Genomic DNA, 12,223 nt, shown 5'->3' on the forward strand with positions numbered 1-12,223 from the left:
TTAGAGTTGTTTTCCCTCTTAGGAACACGTGTACAATTTTACGTTGGTATAACATTTTCATATCAAAATCTGATTTTAAAATAAATTCGTACTTCATTTTTAGCCCGTTAAAAATGTTTATTTCCTTAAAAATGAGAAGCAGTGCGTGCAAAGTGAGAAATATTCATGCAAACAACGTGATGAAGACCATCCCAAGAGAAAATGAGCCTAGACTAAAAAGACTTAGAAATTACTCGAAATCAAGTACTCCTTTCACAGCGTAGGAAACTGTGCCGCCGAAGAGACTTTCAAAGCGGTTTGCATAACGTTTTACATTCTACTCTCTCATTTTAATTCACTGAAAGTGGTTTTAGATGAGCTCTTAACGCTAGAGCTAAAAGACGGTAAATAAATCAGCAAAATATTAAGCACACAGCGCTGAGTTTTGGTTGGCTCTGGCTCTATTTTCCACAAACTATACTCTGTTGGTCTCAACTAGGTTTACTTCCGTTTTCCACAAAACATTGGAAACATTTAATGCTGAAAATGAACCTCTTTTACACAGGAAACAAACGATTTTTCGTCGTTTCCAAGCCAAACAACAAAGCGAAGAGGAAGCTAATATTTGGAAACATAAACATCACGTGTAGAATCGACACTCGCAACACGGACTCGGCAGTGACATGTTGACAAAATACTGCGTTTATCTGTTAACTGCATCTTTTATAGTAATTATTAGCCCATCGTTGTGCATATTCTTTAAAGTATTAACTGATAAAATGAAATAGATCAATAATGTCTCTTGTCAGAAGTGCGTCGAAGGCATACTCGGCAACTGCACTAGGTACAATCAAATTCGAACTGTAAGTTGTAAAATAATTTTTTATCCCTGTTTTACAGTAAACCTTTTTTAGGATTTTCTTGTGAATTCCATACCTGATGGTAATCTGTTGTTTCTTTGATGTATTATTTTTAAATAAATGACATAGATTTCATCCAGCAAAACATCCGCAAGTCTACAACATTTTACCATGCACAGATTAAGAATAACCAATGACTGTTTAGCTCGTTCTAGAGAAATTCTCCTCGCAGGTGGCACCCTGGCAGGATACAAATTCGAACGGAGAGGCCGTGTCTATTATAAAAGCAATATAGAAGTATAATCTTACATAAAAATAGTTTTACAGCAACTATTTAAAAAATTTCCTTTCTGCTTACTGGTCACATTTGACGAGGCAGTCACCAGCTGCCTTTCAAAGAAGATGGAGCTGGTTTCATTTGAAAACATTGATGCAGACTACCTCCACCTGCACGAATTCAATTACGCCTGGAATTCGACTGTTTGTAAGTTGTTTAGCAGTTTAATATCCTAAAAAATACCGTAAACATGTTTGAATTATAAATAAAAACTGATGACAGTTGATCACCTCAAAACTGATATCCGGGAACCTTCCTTTGATGGGAAATACAAAGGTTTTTTTAAGAATTTTTATATTATAAATACTATACAATTAAATTTGTAGAGCTTTTCTGGACAAGCGGTGCTCCAGCCAAAGTCCAAAACTCGTCCTTGGTTTCCTGGTGCTCCACGAACAAAACTTGCTCGTTTCCAAAACATTTTAACTACACTAACCGAAAAAACAAATGCTTAGTGCTACACAGGGCAAAGAGAATTTTACTCGGCAGAAATTGCGAGGGAAAACATAGATTTTACTGCAAGGTGAGCCAAAACATTATTGAAACTAAATTAGAATTATAATCATTCCGATTTAGTACACTTGCAAAGAAGCCATATGCCCTGGAAACAACTTTTGTAATTTGAACGTGCGTCAGATTTATTTTTTTACAAATGTTCTTCTTCTTCATTCAAGACATCTGTTTATTATTTTAGTACTCTTTGTTCCAAAAAACTAAAAGGGGACTCGAGCTCAAAGGTTTTATAATCAATTATGATTTATTATTTTCAAAGGAAGAAAATAAATAATAATAATTATTTTTTCAAGAATCATGGAAATTTGGAGATTACTTTAATTTTCCTTATAATTATAAGTACGAAGGAAATTTTCGAAACGCGAAGAAAATATTGTTTTTGTTCGGAAATCGAAAGGTAGACATAAAAAGGTACATACCAAAAGATATGCCGTAATTCACGATTTTCTCTTTCTAAAAGGTGACATGGATGGAAAACTGGAAGTTGTGCTGTGAACTAGGCATGAAACCATTATCATTCGGCAGTAGTAGCCTTATCTCGGTCCCCTTCATTGGTTGAATATATTAATAATATATAATATGATCATCTTTAGTAATTTCCCCATCTTATAACAAAAAAGATATGCACCGAATATTTTGGACTGGAGGGACACGACTTGGCTGCCCTGGCGAGTACAAGTGGTGTTTCAGCAATCAGAAAGAATGGCTCTACTCGGGCAATGTGATCGACACGAAGCAAAACGGTGCTTGCGTCGCCCTGAGAGTTTACTATTCTGCGTCCAAGTACATGCTAGGGTTCGGAGTTGAGGTTCAGCAGGTCCAGGATTTGGTTTTTCTTCCGTGCGACACGGAAAATTACTATGCCTGTCGCTACACGGATGAAGTGAAAAATCCAGAAAATCTTACACACACAAATGTACGTTTGAATGCTTTAACAAAGGTGGAAAATAATATTCATTTAATATTTTTTTTAAATTTAATCAGCAACCAGCCTCTAATTTTATTCCTATTAAATTTAATGGATGCGAAAACAATCTTTGTGGAATCCTAAAGAAACGTAGACAAGTGACAGATTTGAACGTACGTGATGTCAATTTAATTTATTAAATCTTATTTTTCATAATTTTAATTTCAAAGGCAAACTTCATGTCTATTTCAACACAGTACCTCGGGGCAAAAATACACCGTAAATGCAAAATTCATACATTTTCGAACTGTTAAATTTTTCTTCAGAACCCTACAAGTTAGGTAACTGGTCGGAAGGGTGCGGAGTGTTATTTATACGTCCAAAGATATTGGTAAATAATGTGATTACGCTTTCATTTCGATTTTTAGTAATTGAATTCAGGCATCGTGGCGTGAAGCTGTTGATTATTGCGACTCATTGGGGCTCAACCTGGTTGCGATTGCAAGTTATGAGAAACAAATTTGCATGTCCATAACTTTGAACGACGGTATTTCAAATAATATTCGCATGTAAATTCTCATTATTGAGGTTTTGCTCAACATCCTAGACTTTAACAATAGGGCAAAGTTTTGGACTTCAGCTTCGGATATCGAGTGTCCAGGAAAGCTCAAATGGTGTTCCAGGAAAACGCAGAATTTTGTTTTAACCGACTCTTTGGCATGGAAGACAGGCAATTTTAATTTAGCCAACCGTTGTGTTTACATTACGAAAGACAATGAGAACGAACTGGCTTTGCTCGGGAGAGAGGATTGTGACGCAAAATTTGAGTTTCTTTGTGAGGTTTGCTTTTACTTTTGATGCTTTAATTTTGAGCTTAATTAACAAATGAAACAGATCAAGCCAGAGTTTAACAATACCATAGACGACATCCTACAAGAATGTATCAATGTTACTGATATTAAAAAACGTATTTTTTGCTTAGGGTTTTGAATATCCTTAGAAGATAATTATGAAGTTTTATTCCAGGTGAACTAGAAAAATTCTCCACTGCGGACGTGTCTAAATTTTCGTACAAAATGAAAGTATATTGCAACCTTAAAAAGTGATATCTTTGTTTTATTTTGTATTTTTAATCTCAGTGCTTCATGCGATGCGTTGGCGACAGCTTGAATATTGTGAAATTACAAATATCTTTTTGATAACCATCGCTGATATTTATATTTGACTCCAGGTTTCAGGGAAATATTCGATTCTTCTAAAAAAGGTGTTCAACTTCATCGACAACAACTTAATTGCAAATAATAACTTCAACGTTTCAAATGTTGACAGTGGTTTTGTTAACACTTTGAAACAGAAATTAGGCCAAAATAAAACAAATTTATTTTTGGACTACTTTTTTTTCGAGGAAGTTGATTCACTGGCGGTAAAAAACTCGATGTTTTCATTAGAGCTCAAAACAAAAACTGAGCTTTGCTCTAATACTGGTAAATGAATTTTTTATTGCAATAAAATTCTAACCAAAAATCTCTCAAAATTAGTTCCAAAGACTGGAGATGAATGCAGCTTCGCTCATTCTCTTGTAAAGTGTATAGTAAACGGATCCGAAAACTTGGACCGGTTTTGGGAAAAAACTTTGAAGAATGCTCTTGTGAAATCAAAAGATGAATTTACGACGCTTATCGATGACTTTCACCCCTTAAAAACAGTTAGCAGCTTCGAGAAAGCCACTAAAGTTTGCACAGCGCGGAAACTGATTGCATCTTTGAATGTCAGTGACGCAGCCTGCAAAGAAGATGGTGCGTATTTGGAACGGGCATTATGATTTTAAAACGAATAAATCATTATTATCGTAGGCACTGACAAAAGTATATACAGTCTTAATGACGGGACGAAAATTTCCTATCAAGCACTTAGTCTCGTATCTTAAATCATAATGAAATTAAATCATGAAAATTAATCCAGAAATTTTAGGCAGCTCTGGTAATGATTCTGCCTGATTGCGTGTTCCAACATAATGGAACTTTGTTGACTGCCGACACTCCAGCGCGCTTATCCTATCTGGACAAAAGCGCTAGAGGCAATCGAAGCAATTTCAGAATTGCGATTCGTTATTGATTCAGTAATATTTCAAATCCAGATATTATTGTTGCGATGAAACTAGACGCTGATTTATGGATTGGCTGGGACGAAACCTTTGAGGATGAAAATGGAGTTACCAGGTGGTGCAGCGAGCCGACAATTGCAGTTCCTGTTCCAATCATAGGAGACAAAAGCCAACCATATATTTTGGTGTCGAAATTAGAGCCAGAACCTAAAAAACTGTACGCGGTTACTTTGTCGGAAAATAAGAAGGGCCTTGCTTGGTTCTGCACGGTCAATTGTTAGATAAAAACTTAATTCACAGCTTGATATTTTTTGGATTAAATAAAATTATTTAAAAAGCAGCGGGGACCAGATTCGTGCGACGCGCAGACATGGCGTTCGGTGGAGTATGGCGCGAAAAAACGGTCACTTGAAAATGCGCGAAAAGAAGCAAGTTTTGGTCAATAATTTGCATGACTCTTAACTAATTGTGTCTTTTGGATCGTAAAAACAAACTCTTGACACTCGTACGGCAATCCAAAGAGAGCTTTTTGTTTCCCTTATTCAGACGCCATCTTGGATCTGCGCAGTGCGAACCAGTTTTATCGCACATCTGGCCCCCGCTGTTAAAAAGTATATTAGGAATTTTAAATATATATGACAAATAAATAGGCTTTTGGTTTCTCAATATCAAATATATTTTCATTGGATAAATTAGGATTCTGTATTAGTTTGTTTGTTTATTCTCACATTTTCTGTAGAATGCGCAAAATTAAATCGAAAATATCAGGTCGAAAAATATGCTTTTCTTTCTAATTGTGCAAAATTTAAAATTAAAACCTTTCCCGTTTTAATTTTTCAATATATAAAATACCGAGGTTAGACACGCCACTGGATCGAACAGTGTGAAATGGAATTTCATCCATCGGCGAGGCTTTGTGTGCCGCGGCCGCGGCCGATGAAGAAAGGAAAGGTGTTAATAGAGTGTGCCGCGAACGAGAACATCACCTGTGTGCCTCTTTCCAAATGTGAAGCCGTCGCCGCGTGAAGAGCAGCAGCAAAACAATAGCGAGACAAAAAAGACCAGCAGCCATGCAGCCGACAACTTCTTCCTTTAGTTTCCTCCTCGTCTCGGACCATCTCCCAGAGAGCTACTACGAATTATAATTTCGACGAACATTGCGCCACACACTCGCTCTTCACACTTGGGAGTTACATTGGGCGGAAAGCTCTTCTTGCTCCCAGCAATGTTAATACATACTAACTCTAATACTAGCTCGCTCTGTTAAATATCAAGCATCGCTCGCATCACGGTAGGTTTTTTGTTGTTAGTTGCTCGCGCATTTGATCATAACCAAATGAAAGAAAATTTAATTCAGTGCGGCACGGTAAAGATGAGGTTTATTTTCATTTTTCCCAGGGGAAATTCCTTTTTACGCTATTCATCCGTAAAAGCGCTTTTATGTTTTCACTCATTGAATTCAAGTACAATCAGCTAATTGGTTTTTTACCATCGAGAATCGCTTTATATAAAAGAAATATAACAAAAAACCTTTTTACCTCTATACTTTAAATACTGCCTAAATTTTCCCAGGCTGGTAACCGTTTAAATTTCTGAGAAAATCGGCTCTAAGGTTTGCAAACTAATCTAGCATTTTAAATCGACACTTTGGGACATTATTATCCACACTATCAATTTGATCAAAAAATCAAATTAATTTAAATTAAAATCAGCGGGGACCAGATGTGCGATAAAATTGGTTCCCACTGCGCACATCCAAGATGGCGTCTGAATGTGGGAAACAAAAAGCTCTCTTTGGATTGCCGTACGAGTGTCAAGAGTTTGTTTTTACGATCCAAAAGACACTATTAGTTAAGAGTAATGCAAATTATTCTTTTCGCGCATTTTCACGTTGCCGTTTTTTGCGCCATGCTCCACCGGACGCCATATCTACGCGTCGCACGAATCTGGACCCCGCTGATTAAAATAATAAAATTTGTGTCCAGAGAGTTAAGAGTAATACAATGGGATCAATTCATTTCAAAACACAAAAAAACTAGAAATTTTTAAACTTTTACAAACGATCCCCTCTAATTTAATTTTTTAAATCCATTTTTTGAATCGATTTCCACGAAAAATGCGATGCAAGCAACAAAAATGCTTATTAATAAAATGCTCACGTCAAAATAATCGCGTTGTTTGAAAAGCCCGTGTGGCAAAACACCTGCCTGAAGGCACATCGCGTCGTCCCACCGGAAAATTTGACATTTTTCCATGCGACACGCAGTTTGAAACCCCGTAAAAATACAAAAAATACGGCGCCCGTCAAAATGCGAGCAAGCACAATGGGAGCGAAAGAGAATGAATGTTTCACGATTATGTGCTGTGCGAGAGCGTTTGTTTTTTTCATTTTACGTTGAATTCTCCAGGTAGGCAGGCTGTGGTCGAGGCAGCCGAGGATTTCTCCAAGGCATTTCCCTTCTTATAATCTCGTCGGCGCGCCTGCGTCATCATTATTATCATTATTTCATTGTTACACACACGCGTTTGAAAGGCGCAGAAGGAAATTTTCCGGCTCTCATGCCGGCGTCGCCGCAGCAGAGCAGTTTTTCACTCGGACACGCATTCATACATACAAGAGAAGTGCGTGTATACATATATATTCATTCGTCTCTCGTAAAAAGCAAAAAAGGGAAAGAGGCAGAGTGCGGTTCGGTGCGGCAGCTCCATAAAGTGGGGAAAGATAACACCTTGAAAAGTGTCCCCACAGGGACCGGCGCACCGAACTTTCCTCTTCTGCTACTGCAGAACGAACACGAATTTTCCTTCTGGCAAAAATGCGGCGCCGAATGAGCATTTTACTCGGCCTGGACGCGCTTGACTAATTTTCTGATACGCCCCTGACAGCAGCAGCGAGAGCGCCTCCAGTTTCCCTGTTTTTGTGCTGTGCTGCAAAGTGAAGCGAGACGAGACTGATTTCGGCTAATATTCTTAAGTGAGTCTGCTCAAACTTTGCAACTCGCCTGAATTCAGATCCCTCGTGTATGAAATTTTCAACTCCTGTTTTCCTTCTTATCTTTCGCGTCTCTCTGTGATTCATTTTATTATAAGACGTTTTAAAATGAAGCTAATAGAAGTTAAATCTGATGTTTTAGAAGAAAATTTCAGGTATCGCGAATTTTTCTTCAGAGTATGAGCAGTAACTTTTCAAAGTGGTTCATGGAATAATTTATGGAAAGTGCTAAATTATATTATTTCGACGTAATTTTGGTATTTCTTGCAGACATCAAACAGGTCTAAAAAAACCCCTTCAAAAAATTAGATCTATATGATTTAAGAGATGTCGTTTTTCCCTATTTGGCACTAGTCAAAAGAACAAATTTATTCTTGGATTGATGCACAATTTTGCGTCAGTGGAAATCCTATCCATGAAAAGATTTGAAACAATTTGGAAAAAAATCTCATTTAATTTTCTTCTCAAACCAGAGAATTGTTCTTCAATAATATATATTTAATCTAAATCGATCTAAAGTTAACATTCCACAATCCACAACCTCTCGAACGAACAGTTAAAATTGGAATATTGACTTTAAGTAATAAATGATGTTGGATTTGAAATAAATTTCACATTTTAAAGTAATTGAGAATTTGAGTGTAATTTTAGGAATATAAACTTGTGTAAAAATTCCAAAACAGCTTCAATTTGGAAAAACATAGACTGAACAGTTTTCTGTTTTTTCCATAAAAATCAGTCAAAAAAGCGGACACGTACAGAAATACAAACTCGTTTGTAATGAGGTGCCAAACCCAAACCCTAAGCCTATAAAACAGGTAAACAACATCACTAATAGATTTACCTGAAAAGCAAGGTCGTAGCTGGTCAGACAACGAGCTTTTAAACAGGTCCATCACTATCATACCCCTCCTCTTAAATGTATGCAAAATTATTCCAGCTCTATGTTCGGACGCCTTTTGGACGATGCTCAAATGGGTGGGAAATGGAGCAACCACAGAAATTACATATAAAGGGAAGAATTAATTACATAGACTCTAGCATTTGCCCATTATTTCTCTAACCACACTCGTAGGATGAGAAATTTGACTTCAACCTTTTGTGTCTTAACGCTTAAAAATGTTCATTCGTATTTAAATAATTATATGAATTCCTGACAAACAAACAATTAGGAAAATTTTGCTGAAAACTTTAGCATTTCATTTAATTAGTTTTTAACGTTTTGTTTTTTCCATCAGTTTAGTTTATGATCGGTTACAATTAAAATATTTATTGACAACTTCAATGGTTTTGAAGGATAAAATACACCTCTTGCAAAAAGAAAAAAATAAAACGGCATGAAGCAACTAACTTCAAACAAAGCTCCCTTGATATATGCTAGACATTCATACAGTATTTCTTTGTTCTAGAGCCTAGAGTTTTATTAATGTTCAGAATTCGTTTTCCATTCTGCTCTGTTGAATTCCATCTTTATTAGTTGCGAGAATAAACATCACATATATAAAGGAAGCTTCTATATACTGTTCTAAATTTTATATTACATCAATAAGAGTCTCAATTACGCTGGTAATCAGCGTTATAAAGGAGCCTCATTAAGTATAATTAGCGTCGAGCAGATACATTAATTTCCACTCTGAATAACTAATTACACAATCTCACGCTAATAATAATAATAATGGAGAATCGTTGGTTTCGAGTTCCTGCGTGATTATGATTATTGCCCGAAAGCCAGTCGAGTGTCACGGCTTTCTGAGCAACAATCAAAAACATAAGGAACTCGTTGAGTTGTTTTCTGCCCGCTTCGGTTGGCGTGTACTACTATTTTTCTCATCTCTTCTCTGCTTTTTTCCAGCTGCAGGCATCCACCTCATGGCGCGACCAGCAAATCCACTTTTCTTCTCTCGGATAATTTGTTGTTGCCGTCGCTCGCGCGTCGTTTTGCGCCGAAAAAGCAGGGCTGAAGAAGAAAAGTTTGCTTGCTCTCGCTTGCCAGTTAAATTATGAGGTGCAGTCCCGAAGACAAAGTGTGTAGTCGAGGCAAAAGGAGCAGATAAATAATATAAGAGGATTTGCCCTCTCTCTCCAGCAGCCGGAGCAAATTTCCTGCGCCCACCTCGACCCCGCCGACTCTCTCTCTGTATGTGTATTTTTTCCCTCGTGCCGTGCAGCGCACAAAGGGGAGTAAGAAGACTTCAAAAGCGAAAAGGCAAATAATGATAAGCAGTCCCCTACTCTTCAAGTCTCTTGCAATTTGGCATTTGCTCAGCTGCTGTATTTCCAGACATTATAAGGACAGCTAATGAAATTTATAATGTTCTAATTACACATTTCAGTGAAAAGATCTAATTAAGGAGTTGAATCTGTTTAAATCCAGCCTTTTTCAAAAATGCAGTAGAAGTAAGATTGGCAGGTATTTTTTTTTTAATTTGACGAAGGAATGAGAAGCTTCGAACGGAAATATTCGACCACTTAATTTGTTCCACATTATACAGGGCTACTCAAATTAAATATTCACCAACAACCAAAGCGTAGAACGAAAAAATCCTAGTTATCAACAAGAAGATTTAAATTTTGACAATTTCTGTTTAAAGAGCGCCTTTGACGATGTTTCTGAGAACACCAATCGATTCCTGAGGGTCGAATTAGGTAAAGTGAATATTTTTTCCGACCAAAAAGTCCTTCGCGACGTGCGAACCTTTTTTCCCGCCAAAACAATATGAATGCGAGAAGTGCGCATGCGTGAGAACTGGTTAAATATGTCAAAGAAGTCATTCGTACAGGTGGTATCTCTGCAAGTGCTAAAACCTGCTCTAACGCATGCGCACTTCTCGCATTCATATTGTTTTGGCGGGAAAAAAAATTCTCACGTCGCGCTGCACTGTTTTTAACGGAAAAAACATCCTTTGTACCTAATTCGACCCTCAGGAATCGATTGGTGGGCTCAGAAACTTTGTCAAAGATCGAAGCTAAATTATATTGAATTTTGGAAGCCATTTCCATATGCATCTGCAACTCGTTGGCAGCGAATGTTTATGAATTTTTATCCAGCCATTCAGAATTGAAGAAACCTTTCGATTTAATGACGCCCTTGTGAGCACATACATATTTCATTCAACGGAAAATTCAATTAATTCGGCCGCATAGACAAAACGATAACGACGACAATGATACAAAAAGAATATCGAGAGCCCGTGTGAAAGACAAAACTGGAATCTCATACATTTTAATGGCGGCCCGCGCGCACGCCTTTGGATTCGGAGCGAGAGCAGGCGCCAAATAACAGGACCACTCATTAGCAGGTGCCGACAGGAATAGATAAAACATGAATTTGTGCGACGCGTCCCTCGAGTCCTCCACTCACTCACTCACTCACTCAGCAGTAGCAGCAGCAACGGCGGCACGAGAGGAAACATTAGCAGAAAAAAATAATGGAAAGCTCCGAGTGGAGTTGCAAATTGGAAGCGACGCGCGGACTCAAGCCTGCGCTGCCGCGTGCCCGGGAAATAAAAGAGCTTCACTGAGCAGGGTTGCCAGGTGACAGGCTGATTTTCCGGGAATTGTGTGAGCCTGTAAAGTGCCTAGCAAGCCGTAATGCTGCTTTTGTGTTCATTCTGACGAAACGAGTACAAGCAAAAAATAATTAGAAGAACCCTTTGTTAGAATTTTCATAGAAACTCGTTGGAAAATAATGAGAAAAGGTAACCAAGCCTTTGATCTGCTTAGCTAAACAATTTAAATACACTAATTACAACTTTATTCAATTGAATCGTATACAAAGTTTTCATGTGATTCATTAAATAGGAAATATATAAAGAAAATTGTTTTTCTCCCTGCGGGAAAGACATTTCTAAATTAAATTACAGCGTTTGTGTGATTTTTGTATGAAATCTTATTAAATAAATTAATTGTTTTGACACCCCCAGGTGATAAATAGACTGTCCAGTTTTTTTATGGCAATAACAAATGATAATTATTAAAAATTAGTAATAGTACAATTTTTGTAAATATTTAAAATTAAAGATCTTTTAACCATTTTATTTTCAGCATCTGAAATTGTTATATTTTTTACAACTATTGTTAGTTAACTTGGCCTTTTAGCCTCAAAGCATTCAATTTACATTTTTGTTTGCGTTTCAAGGAAAATTTTAGTTTTAAAATCTAAAAATTCCTAATTGTAAAGGAAAGAACGTCACCAAGAGCTATTAATTTTTATTATTGGGAGCAGGGAACGATATTTCATTTAATATTATTAATTTCAATACAATAATTTATCATTTTCAGTTGACTTTTGACACCACCGTTCGATTATACCGTTTTAATTGAAAAATCGATCAGCTAAAATGTGGCAACCCTGTTTGAAAAGCTTGGGGATGGAGGGATGGATGGATGGAGTTTTCCGCGCGCTCTTATGTCAATAAAGGGGCAAATTTAATTAGCCGAGAGCAATTAAATTAGCGCGCGGTGAATATAATAAAACGCGAGCGGCGGCGGCGGCAAATTCTGCGAAATGGAATTCTACCTACGAATAAAT

At 37.1% G+C, this 12,223-nt stretch overlaps 1 protein-coding gene across 1 annotated transcript; it reads left to right on the top strand.

The window, feature by feature from the left end:
* The first annotated feature begins 1,241 nt into the window (after nucleotides 1-1,241).
* On the top strand, nucleotides 1,242-5,039 carry LOC135940945 (uncharacterized). The gene is made up of 7 exons (XM_065486100.1): nucleotides 1,242-1,323; nucleotides 1,399-1,452; nucleotides 1,503-1,699; nucleotides 2,150-2,243; nucleotides 2,310-2,605; nucleotides 3,038-3,143; nucleotides 4,734-5,039. The coding sequence occupies exons 1-7, from the start codon at nucleotides 1,242-1,244 to the stop codon at nucleotides 4,979-4,981; spliced, it is 1,077 nt and encodes a 358-aa protein (XP_065342172.1). The 3' UTR covers nucleotides 4,982-5,039.
* The last annotated feature ends 7,184 nt before the right edge of the window (nucleotides 5,040-12,223 follow it).

This window comes from Cloeon dipterum, chromosome 3, assembly GCF_949628265.1.
Source record: "Cloeon dipterum chromosome 3, ieCloDipt1.1, whole genome shotgun sequence".
NCBI classification, from domain to species: domain Eukaryota; kingdom Metazoa; phylum Arthropoda; class Insecta; order Ephemeroptera; family Baetidae; genus Cloeon; species Cloeon dipterum.